General features: G+C 37.0%; 2 protein-coding genes across 14 annotated transcripts in view; one reads left to right on the forward strand and one right to left on the reverse strand.

Annotated features, from left to right (window-relative positions):
• Positions 1–21503, forward strand: part of LOC129763203 (disks large 1 tumor suppressor protein-like) — a 70857-nt gene that overhangs the window by 32909 nt on the left and 16445 nt on the right. For 12 of the 13 annotated variants that reach the window (XM_055762052.1, XM_055762062.1, XM_055762054.1 and 9 more), the window contains exons 4-5: positions 10482–10603; positions 10822–10962. In XM_055762052.1, the coding sequence (XP_055618027.1) occupies positions 10482–10603; positions 10822–10962 (263 nt within the window). The remainder of the gene's footprint in view (positions 1–10481; positions 10604–10821; positions 10963–21503) is intronic. The other variant, XM_055762066.1, reaches the window with a different exon arrangement.
• LOC129763201 (PCI domain-containing protein 2 homolog) lies at positions 2324–3903 on the reverse strand. The gene is made up of 3 exons (XM_055762050.1): positions 3743–3903; positions 3423–3676; positions 2324–3361 (listed from the first exon to the last, which is right to left on the reverse strand). Exons 1-3 carry the CDS (start codon positions 3781–3783, stop codon positions 2394–2396), a joined length of 1263 nt encoding a protein of 420 aa, XP_055618025.1. The 5' UTR covers positions 3784–3903; the 3' UTR covers positions 2324–2393.

Genomic DNA, 21503 nt, shown 5'->3' on the forward strand with positions numbered 1-21503 from the left:
TTTCATTGACATTTCAATATGATGTAATATGTTCTTTATTAGGATCTAATATGATTTACTGTTTCATGATTTTCTTCAGCATGCAACACGATTTACTGCAGTACTGAATCGATTTAAATTACACGCTTATACGACACACAAACTGCATCCGCGTAATATACGCATATGATGCGGATTTAATATATTTTATGACAATGTACATCATAAAACTGATTTTTATTATACCGAATTGCGACTTAATTTGGTAATGATATATAAAATCGAGTTTTTACATTTATGCGATTTCAAATATACACGATACATACTTTGATTGATGTTATATGCGATTATGACTTATTCTGATTTCTTGTAAGACTTAGTACGTGCAAAATTATGCGATTTAATGTTTGCTGGGTGCCCAGCAAACATTAAATCGCATAACAAGCGTATATATAACATCATATGCCCTAAAATTTGGTTGGCATATAATGCGCCTAACTGGCATATGCATGCAAAAGTGGAGGCCATATACATACATAGCAAATGCTTACCGAATTTGTTTGGATGAATATGCAACTTTGACCGGCTATAATAGCGACTAGTGCCATACTCATATACGATTTATTACAGACATAGAAAAAAAAACAAATGGCGCAAAATATTTTCGTGAAATGTTTATTATATATTTATATATTATATATTTATTATTGAGTATTTATGTTTGTAGAAATAATAATTGTTTGGTTAACTTGTGTTGGGAGTGGAATTTAATGTTTAAAATGGCACAGATTGATGTTTGGTGAAAACTGCTCCGTTATGGGTTCGAACTCCGGTCGTCTGGATTATCATCCACCAGCTATCTCGCGCGGCTATCTGCAATTTAATTCAATAGCGGTTAAAACTTTCGAGTGCATCAGCATTTCATTGACATTTCAATATGATGTAATATGTCCTTTATTAGGATCTAATATGATTTACTGTTTCATGATTTTCTTCAGCATGCAACACGATTTACTCCAGTACTGAATCGATTGAAATTATACGCTTATACGACACACAAACTGCATCAGCGTAATATACGCATATGATGCGGATTAAATATATTTTACGACAATTTACATCATAAAATTGATGTTTATTATACCGATATGCGACTTAATTTGATAATGGTATATAAAATCGAGTTTTTACATTTTATGCGATTTCAAATATACACGATACATACTTTGATTGATATTATATGTGATTATGATTTATCGGATTTCTTGTAAGACTTGGCACGTGCAAAATTATACGATTTAATGTTTGCTGGGTGGTCAGTTAAACAATTGACGGAAAAATGAAGTTCGTTCATTTTATAAGTTTAATTATTTTTGACTTTGATAACAATACTCTTTTATAGTGTTGATTATCATAAGAAAAATAACACTCCTGATTATTGGATCTTTTTTGACAGCCGTTTTGATTCAGTCCGCACTACCTAGGTCACTCCGAATGCCGGAAATTACTTTAGACATGAAAAGAAAAATTACAAGTGTTTTTAGTCTAGCCTTTTTGTTAGATCATTTTTAACGCATAAAATTCAAGTTTATGTATTCGATAAGTTTTGGAGGTCTTCAATCCAAAACTTATCGAGTACATAAACTTGAATTTTTAGTTAGCCTTTCCCACCCCAGGTGTCCGTCTTTCCCGACTCAATCTTTTTTTTTCAAAGATGCCTGACACATTCATTTTTCAAAATTTCTGCCTCGGAGACAAATTTCATTATAAACAGAGATCTAGACTATCAATTTGTCGTGAGATGGTGAGATGTTTTTTTTGTGAAATTCTCCATAATTGTAGGTTATGATTTACATGCTCATGATCAACCCCTTGGTAAAAACTATACCAATGTTTGCGTGTGATACAAAAACACAAAGGCACACTCAACCAGACGGCATAAAAATTCACGCGGTGTCTCCGGCGAGCAAAATTACATCTGAACATCTGAAGTGGTTCTTTCTTGGTCATTGTACCGAGCAAAACCGCTGTGTGCGATATCAGCTTTGTTGTCTGCTTGCTAGTTGGAGCGAGGCTGCGAATTTGGGATCGTGGATATCTTACTCAATAAGTAGAAACCAGGAGGAGCTAAAGTTGTAAAGTTTCGATGAAGAAAACGCAAAATTTTCAAGAGAGTCTCAAAATATTATTAATCGTCCATTTCTCCGGAAAATCGTAGATTTCATTCCAATAAAACTTTCTTTGTTTTGATTAAAACTATCCGCCGACCCATTTAACGACACCTTTTTATTTGGATTTTTTTGATTACTTTGCATAGGAATTAGTAAAATGAAACACAAAAGGACTCACTTGGTCAGCACAAATTGTGATGACAAACGATTGTGAAATTTTCTTTTATTTTCTTACATTTGAATCTAAGTTACAAGAACATTTGGGAAAGGATTTTGCTTCGAGACTACCAGCTTATTATGCTGATGACTTATATAGCCCTTGATTCGTCCCTCGTAGATCAAATTCGCCACAATGCAATGGGTTTCATCCATAGTCAGCTCCTCCTCACCAACCCACTGCAGGGCCGTCAAAAATGCATTCAAGTCAATCTGATGCGTTTGCAGTATTAGATAGACCTTTTTGAACAGATTCCTGTACGCAAGGATCTTCAATTTCTCCACAATTAGATAAATTCCAGCGTTGATGAAGAATGCCTCATGCTTTTGGATAACCTCGTCAAACATTTGGACGTTCCCTTCTTTTAGCGCCTGCGTCAAATCGTGAAACTGCAGGACATTGTACCGTTCCAGGACCTCCTTCCGGGGCATATACCCCAACAGCATCTTCACCGGAACCAAATAGATCAAAATCAACCGCTTGTTCTTAGCGAACCTCCGCGGGCAATTCTCGAACGCGAAGCTCAGATATTCGTCCGCATTCTTGTAATCCGAATCGAACATCGCTTTCCGACCGGCGAAGTATTTATACGTCACCTTCTGGGCCAAGCTGAACGACTCCTTGAAGTTCGAACTCTCGATCGCCCGTATAAGCGGTTTGCATAAATTCAGCTTGTTAATCCTGAAGTACACCTTGAACAGTTGATTAACCAGATTCAGCATCCCCAACCGTTTGGTGTCCGCGTCGGAAGCCCGATTATCGGCCGCACAAACCCGAAAGCAACTCATCAAACACTCCGCCGCCTTCTCCAGGATCTCACCCGGCTTCGAGGTTTTCAGCTGTTCTTCGCATTTGGCCGCTAGGCGGCGCAAATCGATCGCCACCGTGTACATAATCGGAAGGAACCAGTTTTCGTCCTTCATCACTTGTAGCATCTTCACAACGGCTTGGATGCAGTTGGTCTGCTGGCGGTACGCTTCGCTGTAATTGCGTGCTGGAATGAAATCGGTGATTTCAGCATGTTTGTATCGTTGCTGGAGAGAACCAACACTTACGCTCCTTCGTGAGGTAATACAACACCTTTATATGACACGCGACCACCTCATCCAGGGGGGATTCAATTTGTCTGTCGACCGCATTCTCCGGATACTCAACCTGAAGCGTTGGGTTGTTTACGTGGTGGTCAGCGAGAGATAGCAACCGGGCAACCGCTTGGCCCTCGCCGGCGTTCCACACCCGCTGCAGCGAGTTCAAGTAGTAATACAGATTCATTGTGGTATCGATTTTTTCTGCTCCGATGCTTTTTTTGCTGTGGATGTTTTCAAAGATCATTCGATAGGCTGGAGAATAACGATAGCATGCGATGTTTACTTACTGTTTTCGGATGTTTAGAACATAGCGCAGCTTAGATTTCATATACCGGGCAGCGCGAAATCAGGAGAAAATGTCACTTTCAGCATCAAACAAATCCAAAACTAAACAATCAGCACACTTCTTCACTGGTTACAGAACAGATGCCAGTGGCATATTTTTCGAATGTATGGTAAAAAAGAGAAAGAGAGGAAAGGATGTCATATTTGTGAGTTCCGTGAGAACCAAGAGTGAGTGGCCGATCAGAGCGACCTCTGTGTTTCAAATTCTTATAGCTATAAATTTCAAATCGGTGCCATACAATGGGCCCTATTTTATTCACGTTGACGGCATTGAGCTTGATGGATTTTCAGATGAAACGAACACACTTTCAAAATAAAAGTTATTGATAGAAATTTATTTTCCGTATCAAATATGGATTATGTGCAATAGAAAAATATTTTTTGTTGCAAATAGTAAAACATCGTAATGGGAGGTAATACATGTTTTACGTAACATCTGTCAAGTTACAACATTGAGCAAAAATGTTCATTCAAATTTTAATAAATTCAACTGGATATAACAATATTTAGTATATTTTTAAGGATTTCAGTAAAGGTGCCCAATTAGAAAACATGTCACGTTTTTTATGAATTTGAAAGCTATTAATCAATCACTATTTTTGCTACGATCGAATTTTAATGATTTGTAACCAATCAAATGAGAAATACTCTAAGATTTGTTTGATGTGCTATACATTATATTTCCGTCTTCCGTAAATGGTTTAATTTGACGAAAATTGGAAGCACAACCATTTTCCCATACATTTGTTCTGAGCTCTCCTCCCCAAGTGGCCAATAACAAGCAACTGATGGAGCGGCAGGCAACAAACGTTCGAACGAACTTCGCAGTCTCAACGTCATTTTGATCAGTATCTAGTTGAGATTCCTATGTCAAATAACACGCCTTGGATGCATTCTGAGTGACAGAAACATTTATTGCATCCTAGAACATCCACATGCCAAATTTGGTTTCGTTTGCTGGATTAATTCTCGAGTAATTCAGAAATGTGTGTTTAATTAGTACGACAGACTTCCCTTAGAGAGGGGGAGGGGTCTCAAACTATCATAAGAACTTTCACCGGCCCCGAAAACTCCAACATATCAATTTTCATGTCGATTGGTTCAGTAGTCATCAGACAGACAGTCAGAAATATATATATATATATATATATATATATATATATATATATATATATATATATATATATATATATATATATATATATATATATATATATATTTATATATATATACTAGCTAACCCGGCAAACTTCGTCCCGCCCATTTACTTGATTAATTCTCGAGTAATGCAGAAATTTGTGTTTTATTTGTATGGCAGCCACCCCTAAGAGAGGGGGGGAAGGGTATCTAACCACCATAGAAACATTCATTGCACCCTAAAGTTTCCATATGCCTAATTTGGTTTAATTTGCTTGATTAATTCTCGGGTAATGCAAAAATTTGTGTTTCATTTGTACGGCAGCCCCCTCTAAGAGAGGGGGAAGGAGTATCTTAACACCATAGAAACATTTATTGCATCCTAAAACCTCCACATGCCAAATTTGGTTTCATTTGCTTGATTAATTCTCGAGTAATGCAGAAATTTGTGTTTCATTTGTATGGCAGCCCCCCCTTAGAGAGGGGGGAGGGGTCTCAAAATATCACGAAAACCTTCCCCCAAAAACCCCTACATACCAATTTTCAAGTGGTTCTCAGATTTTCGTGGGAAGTGGAAATTTTTTTCTTTGTCGCAAAACATTAGACCCGTATTTTCTAATTTTTTTTGTTAGGGTGACCATTTCCATTTTAGGGTGGTCCGAAAAATCAAATTTTTCCACTTTTTTTCAACAATTCATAGCTTTTGAACTACTGAGCCGATTTTAATGATCGACATATCTAATTAAAGCCAATTTTGAAAAAATACCAGAGTTGCAAAAAATTTTAATTTTTTTTTCTTTATTAATGATTGTATTTATTTTTTATAGTTTTCATGGTCTCGGGACCAAAGGCGATATTTTTTTTTATATTTTTTCTGGAAAGCTGAGAATTCTTCACATAGCATATCTCGAAACCAGGGAGGCGTTTTTTTCGTTTTTGAGTTATTATTTTTCAAAGATAACCGATGCTCCGAAAAATCATTTTTGTCCCATGTTTTCCACTACAAAAAATCATAACTTTTGATCTACTGGACCGATTCCGATGACCGGCGTATCAAATTAAAGCCAATAAGCTTGTTTGAAAAAACATTACACTCTGAATAGAAATGGATTTTGTTTTTATAATTATTGATTATATTTGCTTTCTATAGCTTACATCGTTTCGGGAACAAGAACGCCATATTTTTTTATATTTTTTCCTGAAAGCTGAGCTGAGCTTTTTCACATAATACTTCCGAATACCAGCGAGGTGTTATTTTTCGTTTTTAAGTTATGATTTTTCAAAGTTAACATGTTTTCAGTTTTCGTTCAATATTTCTATGCGACCAGATTGGAAGTATGCGACTAGAAGTCAATTGATTGGCAAATGTGTAATTTTTTTCAAAAAAGATTAGCTTTAATTTGATATATCGATCATCTGAATCGGTCTAGTAGTTCAAAAGTAATAAATTTTTAAACAAAGTCATTTTTGGGAAAAAAGTGAAAAATGAATTTTTGGGCCATCGGTCAACTTTGAAAAATCATAAATTAAAAAAGAAAAAAAAAACGCCTCTTTGGTTTCGACATATTTTATGTGAAAAATCCTCAGCTTCTCAGAAAAAAAAAATTAAAAAATATAACGCCCTTGGTCCCGAGACTATGAAAACAGTAAAAAATGAATACAATCAATAATAACGAGAACAAAATTCGAATTTTCTGCAGGTATTGTATCTCTTTAAAAAACAGGTTATTGGCTTTAATTTGATATGTCGATTAAGTTATGAATTTAAAAAAAAAGTCATTTTTGGAAAAAAGAGGAAAAAGTTGATTTTTCGGACAACCCTGAAATGAAAATGGTCACCCTACTGAAAAAATAAAAAAATACAGATCTAATGTTTTGCCATAAAGAACAAAACTACCACTATTCACGAAAATCTGAGAACCACTTTATCAGTTTGACATGGAATGGCTGTATGTATATATAGCGAGATGGAAAATGAAAGGTGGGAAGATTTTTAAATCTGTGACGTCACAGATTTTGTTTATGTATGTTACTTTTCTTATAATAGTCCACTACATAGGAAAAGTGTTGTTATTAAAAGTAAAAATAAGCAGATGAAATGAACAAATTAGTATTTTTTCTTAAATCAATGCTAGCGTTCAAAATCATAGGGGCCCAACTGAAATTTTAGCAGAAACTGAAATTTCAGTATTGTTGAGGTGTTCTAAACTTTATTTCAATCTTATTTTACTTCTCGTTACATCGACCAAAAACGTAAATGAACAAAGTCAGAGTTACAAAATCGTTTTTTCCTTTGGCGGAAAACATTTTACAGCGCATGAGTAGCAAGTTTTTTTTCCGCGTAAAATGTACTTGAAAAATAAATTGAATAGACTCCATATGACCTAAATTGAGACGAAAAGTTTTCTGCTTCTGTCCTACTTTTAGACGAATGAAGTGTTCAGCACCCTAATCGTGGAAAAAGGAATTACAATTGCTAACAAGAGATAAACTACCAAGCTCTAAAATCCAAACATAGTAAAAATTAGAATACTAATTCTGATATAAGAAGAAATAAATAATAAAATATTTTTTGGAAATATGTAATTATTTTCTGTATATCCTCTTTCAACGTTATTCGTTGACACATTCAATTCTGTACCATTTGAGTAACTGACTGTTATGCCTGATATGTGAACTTCTTATCTTCCCGGCTACTAATACAATCAAAGTTTAACACAAGCAAAACCCGTGAATCTTCCCACCTTCTATTTTTCATCTCGTATATATAGATCTACAAAAAACATATGGTGGGACAGCTATGCCCAGAATATCAACATGGGACAATTGAGCTTGATGTTATTTTTTTCAAAAGCTGGGAACAAACAATAAGTTTTTGGGGTTTTCTGGAGGATTAGACATAAAAACATCGTTTTATGTAGAAAAGTAAAAATTGTTAAAAAGTGACATGGGACAACTATGCGTAGAACGGCAGATTAGTGTTGGGGAAACGCAATTTTGTTGTTGTTTTGCCTACAAGCGTAACAATGCTAATTTACAATGAAATAATCTGTCCAGTTGAAGGATATTATCGGCAAAAAGAGGGCCCTAGGAGATTTCGGGAATTAGAACATATTTTTTCTATATGAAAATTAAGTCTCAATACCAGGGCTCGGTATAATCATATTCAGTTGTGGGTAATCAGCGGACTATGAAAAAATTCCCCTTTGTATTCAATTGGAAATGACTGTTGGATTCTTCACGCAGTTTCTGCGTCAACATGGCTCAACATTCATTCGGGCGTTTAGTCGCTATCTCCCTCTACGACTCAACTATCTCATTCCATTCTTCCCCGTCAAATGGACTTCATCGCATTTTGAAGTGACTCTCTCTCTCTCTCTCATGTATCATGTATACATGTATTGATGTTTGAGTTTAACGTGATTTGACATATACTACAGGTGAGCTAGATTTTTTTGTATCGTACACGAAAATTACTCAAACGTATAAAATAGCGAACAGTGTTGCGTTCAAAAGCACTAACAAATTTGTGATTTTTTTTATGTAAACCAGTGTTTCTGTATTTTTTTTTCACAAAATTGAACGCGGACACAAAGTGAACTGAAAGTTTGTTTAGAATTCCTCCCGAACTGCACACTATTGTGCACGCTATGTACTAATACTAACGCGAAGACCTGATAACTGTCAAAGTTCGTTGGTTTGAGTTCACGGTGGGTAGACAATAAACCGTCCATTAGTAGTGTAACTACATTTTTGCATCAGAAATAAAATTCTCGTTTCACTTTATATGGACATAAAAATAAGATTGTGTACGCGGGTAAAGAGATTCGTGTCAGGGGGAAGCAGAAGTGTGGATTGAAGTCAGTTGAATGAAGAGGCAGATTGTTATTCATTAGTCATGTCAATTAGAATAATCATTGACTGGAATAGTTCATCAATCATCCTCGCTCTTGCAAGCTCGACAATTCATTTCTAGTCAATTCGATGCATGTTGACGGCGAGTGCCGAAGTAGTGCAAGTCGAAGGGAAGCGACTGAGAGGAGACATCATATATTCATTTTTCATTTTCGAAGATCTCGGGTCCTGCTTATTATTATTTGAATGCTTGGAATACGTAGTCTTAACCCTTACTCAACCATTCTTCTAAAAAATTGCTAGTTATTCTGCTAAAATCATCGTTGTTCTAATAAATAATCATCGGATTTAACTTTCGTTTAATTTTATTCATCACTTTCAGAAAGTGGTTTACTGTATTACTTAGAATACATATTTGATGCGGAAAAGTCAATTTCAAGTCATAATTTTTATTTTAATAGTGTGTTTATTCCAACCAAAAACATTTTCGATTCACACAAACGGAAAACGAATCTCAGTGTCGTTAATGTCGAATTGTGGAATACGTTCGGTTTCCGATCGAATCTTGCTCAAATCGTGTCGTTCCTTTCGGTTAATTCATATTCGATTCAAGAATAAGAGTGGATATTCATCGTATCTTTGCTGCATCGATTGCATCAATTCTTACAAGAATCTCCACTTTATCTCATCCTCAATATCCCCCAAACCGTAACATTGGTTTCCCATACTTCACTGTGCCCTAAATATGTAGTTACGTAAGCTCCTCTCCCGGTTTGCGCCATACACGTACAGGCATTACAAAGTTCAAACCGTGATTACAAGTTCATAGAACGTTCATTCAATGCTCTTGAGTTATCTTCAGTCTATTGGTTTCATTAGGTTTGTTGATGGATGGCAAGTTCAGGGTAACCGTCTTGGGGAAACGTATTCTGTAATGTCGGGAAAAAAATTGCACTTGGTTCGACTGTATTTGGAATCGAGTCGAATTGCTCGACTCGAAATACAAAATCGAACCCTATTTTGTTTCACTGTGCAGATGATTGAACATTTATAAAAATTTCAACACAAGATAACACGGATGCTGATTCCTGTATTGAAAAAAATATTTATTTCGTTAAATTTTAATGTTTCGAAAAAAATTCAAACCATAGAAATATAATTGTATGTGTTTTAATTGGCGATCTAACGTACAAATCTGCACCTAGGCGGCACTGCGGTGAAAGTGAGGATGGTTTAAAATTTTGCCATGTGAACTTATGGAAGGTTTGTAGTTTTTTCCATAAATTACAATGTTACAATCATAAAAGATTATTTGATTGCGATGAGTTTTTAAGAAATTTATATCTGCGCATTTTTATATATAACATGTTATTTTCTTATCTCTTTCAGTAGTGAAAATTGTATAAATATTGACAATGGTTGAATCAAAGACGGAAATTCGAGAGCACCATCAAAAACAAGTAGAAAAATGCATGGTTCTTGCATGTGAGAACTACCTTGGAAAGTCCGGAAGTAAAACATACGTGATTAGTTTTTCAATTTTAGGTTACCTTATCATCATTTTCTTAGTTCAAAAACAGAATCCAGATGTCTCACCGATCGATTACGTTTTGCGTTAGATCGCCAATTCTTTTCGGAAATTTTTTACGCTCAGTAAATAAAAACACAATTATTTTTTCTCCATTGCAGACATTCAAGAATTCTACGAACTCACACTACTCGACGACTCAAAATCTGTGCAGCAGAAGACAGCCGAAACATTGCTCATCGCCAGCAAGTGGGAACAGGATAATGCCGCCAAAGCAAATGAGGTAATAATCAGTGCTAGATGACCTAGTAGAACTAAATATAGCTCAAATTCGCCCTCGTAGTAACTACCAACCATCAACCAAAATGTATCATTGCCGTCCTATCGCCCTATCTCTTCTCATATCTCGCTAGTCAGTAGTTAGTATGCAATTTCAGCATCCCACCACCCCCTGAATGTGTTGTTTTTACTTCCTTCCCCTTTGTATGTATTGTATTTTAGAATGGCACCATCACAGCCAACACCACCACCACCAACACTACCAACCATATCCCTGTCCTGATGAAAATCAACAACAATGGCAATAAAAAGCAGCCGAACCACAACAATCACCGCGTGCAGCAAGAGCACCTCGAGAATCAGGTAGGAACGGAATCGGCCAGATTGGCATTGTCCACTAATGCGCTGCGCTTCCTGCCATTCTGCTGCCAAACGTATTGCCTTATCTGTTTTTGTCGTCCATTGGAATCGCTCATATTCGGGTCAATCCCGACAGTTATCACGTATTGAACCCATCTTTATGTTGTAATGATCTCATTTTCCGCCAAGCAAGACATAATGTCTGCGGAAGTGTTCTGAAGCTTCGCGGTATTAATCACGCTCCACTAACACACACACACACACTACGCGGTTCGGGACACGTGTTTCCTTCCGTATCGTATTCCTCGTTTTCACGTCGGCTGGGAAGCGTGTGCGCTTTCTAATTTTAAATTCTGTCACCGTACAAAAAGAAAACAGGAAGATAAACTATGTGAGCTGTAAATTTTCCCTCCTCAAATTTCCACAGCATTTGTTGATGGCTCGTTAGGAAGGGAAAACCCCATCGAACGTTGGAATAGTTCGACAGTTGTTCAGTCCCGATCGCGTTTTTCATATTCGGTCGCTGGTGTTTCAAACCATTTTCCCGTAACCCATCTGTGCATTACAATAGTATCACAGTCCCATCCCAAGCGCTCTGTTTGAAATTTGCTATATTTAAAGATGTAACTTTTACTCTCTCTTCACATCCTCGGATTGAGATGTGAACTGTAAGGCGAGGGAAAATTGCGCCACCCGCAGTGCGAAGCGTGTTTTCTTCGCAGATCGCTGGGTACCGAGGCGGATTAACCATTCTTTTTTTTTTGCCTAGGTTGATTTCTTAAAAATAAAACACACCCTCATATTGTATATTATCAACAAACGCGCGACGACTGTGGTTCAGATTGTTTGCTTTATTTTAATATGTGCTGGGATGCGTCAGCGTCTTGGTTTTTTCTTTTGTAAATTGTATTTAATCGAAAAAAATGTTTTGTTCAAGAAAATATTATTATTTTTGGAAAATTTTGGTGAACTTTTACATCTAAAGATATTTTCAAAGTTAAAAAAAAAATTCCATCGAAATAATAAGACATCACTCAATAACTCTGCCATCTGGCACATAGTTGGCTTCACTGTTGACAAATGTCAAATTTTCTTGACGCATTGACGTTTCGCTTAGATGTTACACTGATTCAAAATAACAAATTCATTACACAATCTACAAAAGTTACATAATTGAAACCATTATAACTTATGGACTAAATGCCAGATCAGAAATTTATTGAGTGACATCATTATTGTTTACACTGGGAGCGATAATTGAGAATTGATATTATAAGAGTTTCAAGTATCTACATGAAATAGAATAGATGTAGATAGTAAAATGTAATTGATATCGACCATAAACCGTATATATTTATGCTGACGACTGACTTTTCGAAGTATTTTGAGTGAACATTAGGTCAACTAATAGATCGCGAAACAAGAATTAAGCGTTAAAAAAATCCCAAGAGACAAAGATACGAATTTCAAATACCGATAGCATCATTTTCAACAATAAATATCATTCCCCATCTGTTTCGGTCGCACAAATGCACGTATTTTCAAAACACGACAACAGTTCGGCCGCTTTATTATAACAAAACACACGACTTTATTAATTTTTCTGGCTGCTTCTTGTTCTGTGATTTATTTTTATTTTATTAATCTCATTAACTTCGTTTAGCTGAGACGCCTTGTTTTTTTCTGTTCCTTGATATGTGTATGTCGCCGCACGGCTTTCTTTCGGGCCCCTTCTGGGGACGAGTATTTTCTCTATTACTGTTACTGTGATTTCCTCCTCACATACACCCAAGGAAAAATGCTGTTTCACAGCCACTACACCACGCTTTCCACATCACTTCTACACAGCGCGCGAGACAGTGTCCGAAAAACGCGCTTTTCCCCCCAAAGAAAACGATACTCAGTTTGAATTGGCGCGGGTATCAGCTATCAGAGCGCGCGCGAGACGGTACAGCAAAGTTCAAGTTTTCACGGTTCGATTTACGGTTTTTACCAGAGAAGCTTCAAATGAGAACATAGTGTAGTGATTGAAAATTTTCTCCTATTTAGTACCAAACGGTGTAACAAGTGGCGTCGCGCGCGATTTCTCTGCGTGTTTTGGTGGATAATTTTTCATGAGTGAAAATACTAATAAAAGCAAAAATCTCATCCAGTCACCATCATAACCAGAAGTGCTGCACACTGTGATACGCATATAGATTTTCAAAAGCACGCTAGTTGGTGGAAGTGTAGTGCTGTTGTTTGCTTACGACCAGATGCTCACGCGAATCTGATCGACATCCTGTCCGGTCGACTGTGTTACGATGATTGATTGGGTGTCGATTGTACGTCACTCTCGTAGCCGCATTTCAAACTATGTGTCGCCGAAGCGGCGTTCAGAGCGGTACCTAGACTACAGCGAGCCTCCGCAGCATTCCTACCTGAGTAGGGTAAAAGTGAGCATAATTTCAAAACTTTTGGTATTTCGTCGGCGAAATGATGGGCTTGGGAAATTTGAATGTCACATTTTCACTCCTGTGCATATCATTGATTGCAACATTAGTTTTACGTATATTTCATAGGCTTTCCACCACCAGTTCTAATCGAAGATCGCACCGAAAGGTTCTGAAATTTTCGCGACAACTGTGCTCTTCAACCTAACGATTGTTTTAAGGATCCTAAGAAACAGCCAGCAAAATATACCCATACATAGTATCAGTAAATTCACAGATATGCTGATGTGTGTTTTCCGGATTGAAAAACTCGTTGAATTGCCTCCCGATGAATTGGAATCAGCCGGCGTTTCATTGCTGTAACTTTTGCATTAAAAAAATGGACCTTTTGTGGATGGTGATAAAAAAGACTAAGACAGATAATTGAGTTTGGCGGACGAAAACATGCGTGTTGGCATGATTTTGAGTTTTTTCTTCGTTTTATTTGTCAACTTCTTCTTAGTATTCGTGAAAAAATAGTTGGAGTAGATCTTACGCGTCAAGTTTGCCCAAAAATTCTCGATGGGACGCAGCTGGGGAACGTTGGGTGGGTTCGCCGACTTGGGTACCACATCGATATTCAGCCGCTCCATTTCCTCTAACGAGCGCTTCGAGCAGTGGGTAGACGCCAGATCCGGCCAGAACACCGCGTCTTCGCCCTTATGGTATTTCTTGATGAACGACGCAACCTCCGGCAGGTACTTCGTAATATAAATTTCCCCGTTCACGGCCAGTCCGGAGCTGAAAAAGAGCGGCTTTGACATACCCTTCTCATTGATTGAGCCACAGCAACACCTTCTTGAGGAACTTGGTGTGTGAAATAAACTTCACTTCACTGTTTGGCCGCTTGAACCGAACTCCCGGCCAAACGTACGCAGTGATTTAGCCACTTTTCGTTCGATCTTCCACTTCAGCATGCTTTGGAGCTTATTGTCGCTCAGGGTCGTCGGCAGTCCAGAACCAGACTTTCTTTCGATGCTCTGATTGTTGTCCAATAATACCAAGATGTTGATGCCGGAACGGGCGTATCTTCACTGTTTTCGCCACCACGGTTAGAGTTCGACTGATACAGCTGTCAAATTTTTTTTTGATTACTCATGGGTTACTATGATTGATGCTGCATGGGTAGTTTAGTCAAAGTTGCTGATTTTTCATGGGTTTACCTTCACACGCGTAAACCCATGAAAAATCAGCAACTTTTGTCCATTTTTTTATTTAAACGTTATCAGGCATACCACTCAGGTACTCAAATGGTATAGAATTTATTGTGTCAACAAAACGTTGAAAGAGGATATACAGAAACTAATTACATATTTGCAAAAAAATATTTTTCGCATAACATTCATCATTTGAAAAAAAAACAGAACATCTCACAAACTTAAATGTTTTATTTTTTCTTTGATTTCTTCTTATATCAGAATTGGTATTCTAATGTCTGTTATTCTTGGGTTTTAGAGGAGCTTTATGGAAGTGTGTTGTAAGAAAAATTTAACACAATTAGGGCGATTACACATTATCCGGTTTCAGCCGGACCGGTTTCAAAAAGCGCCGCTGGGTTTGGACGGATAACCGGATAACAATGTGAAAAAGACCTCGCGCTACACAAAACCGTGCATCTCTCACATACACATACGTGCATTTATTTATATAGTGGATTGACAGGTAAACATTGCTGCAAATACTCCTGCTACATGCAGCCGTTTGTATACGGAAAACCTTGAAACCACATCTGCTGCAGCAATTACGAGTCTTCTCAAATTTGCGTTCCTTTGGAGAGTATATACGCCGTGTTAAAATGTGGCACACCAGGAACACGGCAGATCTTGCGAAAATTACGCGCATCCTGCATCAGGACGGTATTATTACCGATAGGTGCGATCCAGCGGTCGAAGGTGTGAATCTTCTCGCCCCATTTCAAAATACAATTCAATGACAAATAAATTTAAAAGTCCAGTTGCGGTGTATTTATCCATATCCATATATATAAATTGTTTTATTTGCAAACTTACACAAACAGTATTATTCAATCCATACACTCTGTTGCCACATATTTCCAATAGAATTTGAATGAACCAATAAAAAACATTTCGTAAGCTAAGGGCACTACTCAATTATTTATTCACTTCCTGTGATTTTCTTAGAATTAGCCTACGAGATAATCCATCTATTCTAGAGTGTCTTTTTATTCCACCATTGCAGTATGAATCTTTACGATTAGAACAACATAATTTTCCTTCAGAAACTATTTCATCACTGCTTCCGCAGATTCCTCGAGCGCGTACTCCCGGGGCAGGGACGGCTTCTCGAGCGTATTTCGCATCAACACATAGTTATCAATACGCGGATCCTAGGCGAAAAATGACCGAATCAGATATGCCAGCTGGATGATTTCGCTCTGACAGAGCGGATGCTTCTGCATCGGGCAGGAGAACATCTTGATCACCGGTCACATGATAGACAGTTTGGTCTTGAGCTCCTCGAGCCGAGCCTTGTCATCGATCGCTTTCCGGGTCAGGTCGAACTGTGTGGAATGCCCAATAAGAATATTACTAGAGTGCTATTTTTGGTGTGTTCAAATTAACAAAAACTGACCTTCACATTCAGGTCGATAAAATCGCTCACCATTGCTTTGCTTTGAGCAGAAACCTGCATCACTAAACTTTTTCCACAGTAGCGAAATAAAGGAGTAAATGTAAATCCATCCATATCACTTTCAAATTCTGAATTTCAAAAACAACAAACAAACGACAATAGCACACACATACTAATACATGGGACGAAAAACTGCCTGAATTGTACTAATACTAACAGACATGACAAACAACTGTCAATCCGCGTTGATGGCATGGAACTTCTTGCTCTGCTTTTGGGAAATGATAGTGATAATAGATTTTCAGGTGCAATAAACACATGTTTGAAAATAAAAGTTATGAATGAAAATTAACTTCTTCTTATAAAATATGTTATTTTCGTAATGGAGTAACACGTTCTTTTGCAAGTGGAGAAAACCCCCTGATCAATAATTATATTTGATGATGATTTTGTATTACAATTATGAGTTTCAGTGAAAATATGAAGAAAATTATACAAAAATGATTAAATGATAATCAGTTCACGGGTTCTAAGTAATCAAATAACATGAAGTAAAAATTCTCATTCAAAATTTAAACAACTTGAAACTTAAAAGGTCTGATAATCTTATAGAGAATGATTTGCTTTCCCAAACTGATGTCTCCACCAGACGTCGGCACAATACTATTGTCATCGCGTGTAATGCTTGTCCGGTCACCGGACATTGCAGTCGCAGTAGACGGCTGCATCACGGCGCCGTAAAGAGGTTGGTACGGTCGAAATTTGCCATTTGGGTTTCAGACAGGTCCGGCAAAAACCGGATAATGTGTAATCGCCCTTAGGGTGCTGAACACTTTCTTCTAAAACATGAACACAAGAGAAAAACATTTCGTCTCAATATAGATCATACGGAGTCAATCAAATTTATTTTTCAAATGCATTTTACGTGAAAAATCTACATGAATTTGTACTTTTTATCTGTTTTAATGAGAAAAAAAAGTTCAAATAATATAACTCTAGCGTTGAGAATCATAAAAACTTAACATTTGACTAGATTAAAATTGACTTGTAATTAAAAAAAAAGTCAGTTAGGCCCTTGTGAGTTTGAACGCTAGAATTATTTGTAGAAAAAATATAGTTCGTTCATTTCTATCCGATTATTTTTACCTTTAATACCAATATTTTTCTTATTTAGTGGATTATCATAAGAAAAGTAACAATAAAATCGAAATCTGTGACGTCACAGATTCTGTTTATGTTAAAAATATTCCCATCTCACATTTTCCATCTCGTTATTGAATAATCTCCACAAATCGTACACAAGCGTATCGCAATTTATTTACAAACAAAATACAGAATTGGCCCACTGTAATTCTAAACGCCATGCACCTACACTGAGAGAAATAATTAGTGAATATAACGAATTTTTCGGTAAATGCTACCAATCTATAGTCATTTTCTACCGTACTAATAAGTATATGTTTATTAGTCAACCAGTCTTCAGATATGACAACATCTAAGTTTACTAATGTTATCGAGTAAAATATACTAACCTCTGATATGGGATGTGGGTTTGTTGACAATTTGTACAAAAAAAGTTGTACTAATTTTGTGAATTACCAAATGTATTTAGTAGTTCTTGACCGAGGATTTTTCTAAGTGTACCTTTTTGGATAGTTCAATGATATGTAATCAATTAAAATTAGACTAGCTAGCCGCGTTTTATGGCTGAGATTGTTTTAAAATGAGCGAATATAATCAAAGGTGATATTCTTTTTAATGATATTTTTCATCATTACTGAAAAGAAAAATTATTTCAAATGGCAGGAGCGATCGTATGTTTCAAATGAAATATAAAAATTACTAAATGTGTGATGTCTAGGAAACACATTGTTAACGAAAGCCCTACCTAACCCTTAGAGGGGTGACACCCATGGCCATGACAAGTTATTATATTGTAAAAAAATAATTATTTTGAATTAAGATAACCGGTTATTACTTATGGTAACAAAACAAGTCACTATGGAAAAGTTCATGTTATAGAAACTCTCTTGTTTTTGTTTTATTTCGTCATACTACATCTTTCATTTCTGTACTGGGGTGTAAATCATAAGTGGTAAATCAAAAGGGGGTGACGTTAGAAGTACAATGTTTTGAACGTTAATATCTCTTTACCGGATGAACGAAGAGGTATGAAAATAACATTATTCGAAAGATAAAAGATCTGCGAGAGATGTTTTTTACTTATTGGCCATATAAACATGTTTCAATGGCGCTTCGAAAGCAAAATATTTAAATCATAACAAATAGCGTTGCTTCTTGGAATTTCATTCCAGTCTCGATTGATCTGCGCTTCATGCATGATGCATGATGTGTCAGCTGCCCAACCTCTGTCCGTTTCTCTTTTGCTGCTGTGAAAAAGGGAAGGGCCGTGAAAAATCCATTCATCCATTTATTGAGAATTGATTTAGATACGACTTCAAACAAATTATTACTAGGCTAATGGTAGCCTAGCGTTAATCTTGCGGTTATATCACAGATAGAACCCACTCTTTGGTTTTACGTTTTGGGTGAGAAAAACTGCAGATTTTAATAACGACATCCTTCAACAACTGGAAGGTCAGAGTTTAGTTTTCATGAAGTCTCGTTCGCAGGCTATCGATCGCTCGAACCATATTAGGATCAAATGAACGAGTTCAGAGTTCAGGATTTGTTGAGGAATAAAATAAAAAATCCGTATCCACAGCGTTTGTAGACAACTCTTTGGGCTCATGAGAACAACATGATTTTCCTGAGAATCTACGGTGTGTGACCTCCTCCTACCAGAAGTTTATGATTTAATACTTCTGTGTTGTCTGCACCTCTGATGCAGGTGTACTACATGAATTAGATCTAGCGCAGAATATTTGGAGTGCATTAGTCATTTTCATCGGGAATTACAAGAACGGTTTAAATCGTCTAAAGAAGTCAAAATTTTGGAAGCAATTCAAGCTCGACATATGTTATGAGTACCTGACAGCGAAATGAAAAAGTCAATTTGACAAATTGGCAACTATGAAGTTTCGGAAAGGCAGCTTTTGATAGTGATACCAAGACATCGTAGACATTTGAAGGTCGTTGAAATTATTTCTAATGATATCATTAATGAGATTGCGTTGGATGTGTTACAGTTCATCTCGAGGAATCGGTTCTGACTTCCAAGAATCGATTCCAAATCGCACAGATAAGCTGTTTCATACCGTGTACGTTTCTGTGGCATCTTGTGGAGAGGCTTACTGCTGCACATTCCATTGAGCCCGCAACAAGAGAGCGAAAGCTCACTTAACGTGAAGCATTTATACAATATCAGTGTCAGTCTCCCAAAGATATCTATTTGATAAGATTTATTTGAGTCACATTTCGACATCCACAAATAATCCATATTTTATTCATTTTCTTATTTTGTAACTGTTTGATTTTTCATTCGAAAACGAAAACTAAGAATTATAGAGTAGTGACACTCTAGTAACCCACCCCGGGTATCACACGGTCACGCTACGTCGCTGGTGGCAGGCAATTTATCTAATTTAGTTAATAGTTTGCAGATGTTTCCATATTAACATCGGACTTCTGGGGGTTTTATCAATGAGCTGCTTCTCTTTTAGTCGTCTCTGAACTGGCCTGAAAGCAACAGACAAGCTCAACTCATCTCCAGTAGTTTCGGAAAGCGTTATAAACGAATGTTTTGACGTAGAACTACGTCTTTCATTAAGGGTGTCAAATCAGAAAACAGGTCACGTTTTTATGAAATAAAGTTAACGTTAATAACTATTATTGCCGCGAACGGATTTTGGCGATTTACAAACTAAACGAATCGGAAATTCCGTAAGATTTGTTTAATATGCCATACATTAGAATCCCCTGGTTAGTAAATGGTTAAAATTCATGAAAACTTTAAGTGTTTCCATTTTCCCATACATTTGTTCTGTCCATTTGTGTGCTTTCCCGAACAGACCTGTCAATAACGAGCAACTTATCGACGACCAACGGAGGGGAAATCGTAAGATTTAAAGTCTCCGTGAACAAAGGAAAAGAAGAAGAACGAAGGGGAATACTTGCCTAGAGTCTAAACAGTGGATCTCGCTGAGGCAAACTTTCATTCGGCATCGGACTGTTGAGTAATCCAGTTCACTTTGCTTTCGCTGCGCTTCGATCTAAGACCACCAGTGGTAATCCAACTTGGAAATCGTCGTTTGATTTTTCTGTTCGTTTTTCGCGTCATTCGTATCGTGTGTTCTTCTTTCCGCGTCATAAATTGGGAGCTTCGCGTAGTGTGCGATGAGCAAGAAGAAGAGGAAGGTAGGCTCGAGCCCTGCAAAAAACGAACGCATTGCCAGGAGAGATATGGAATAATGGTGCTGGTGCAACATGTATATAATCGACTGTAGCCGAGTCTATGTCAATTTCGAAAAAGGCCACCGGAATAACCTTCGAGGTAAATTTTTAATGCATTGACATGAAATAAATTTCGACATACGATTGTTTTACGAGGGCAAGAATGAATCATCAATCAATTATCGACAAGTGATTCTACAGTGAAAAAATCATTTCAGAAATTATTCTACTAAGCAGTTGTTTCTAAACGTTCACAGCATTATAGAATAATATCCGAAGGTATAAACAAGCGACTTATATAAAATAACAGCGTAGTTCTGCGTCATCAATGCGGTCGTATATTGGACACAACCTCCTATAATTTTTTCGATCGTCTTAAGACAGCAGTAAATTCGCGCCCAGATCTACCGTATTTTGTCAAACATTTAATACGTTCAAACACTTCAGGTTTAATTGTTATCGAGAAGTATTTCATCTGGAACCTTGATAAGTAACTTTCTTCAGAGTGATAGCAATATTTGTTGCAAAATCCGTGGAAATGAGAGATTAGTCTTTCAAAGCGTCAAATTCAAAAGGGTTGTCTCCATTGTTTCAATGTCAGTTCTGATCATTTGTCATATCAGAGAAGGTGCTTACTACGTGATGTTGCATACCAACTTTAAAGTAGCGGTTATAACGATTTTTAAAAAAATCTCCCGCTTATGATCCAACAATGTTCATCATACTCCCCGTATACATGTTATAGAGTTGCATGATCAACCTTATCTGATGAATTGTTCTCACAGAAGTGAAAAAATACACACAACATATTCTTTCTTGTGCATCACTTTCGTCAATACTTGGCAAATCAGGGCCATTCATGTTTCTGAATATTAATCGCTTAATTTAAAAAGTCTGCTCTTATTGTATTACGCTGTTAAAAATTATGATTCGAGAAATCGCAACTATTACATAAATGTTTCGTCCACCAACGGATCCGCAGGGAGATTGTAAATAAATTGCCATGTAGAGCCGACATTCCTAGCCCAGAAATGCACCCGGATATGCAGACAGATAGGCATCGGCTGAAACCGCCGAAAACTAATGACTCCCACCAGGGGCTGCTGCCCGGTCATAAATAGCGAACAT

The sequence above is a fragment of the Toxorhynchites rutilus genome, chromosome 1 (genome assembly GCF_029784135.1).
Source record: "Toxorhynchites rutilus septentrionalis strain SRP chromosome 1, ASM2978413v1, whole genome shotgun sequence".
In the NCBI taxonomy this organism is placed as follows: Eukaryota; Metazoa; Arthropoda; class Insecta; order Diptera; family Culicidae; genus Toxorhynchites; species Toxorhynchites rutilus.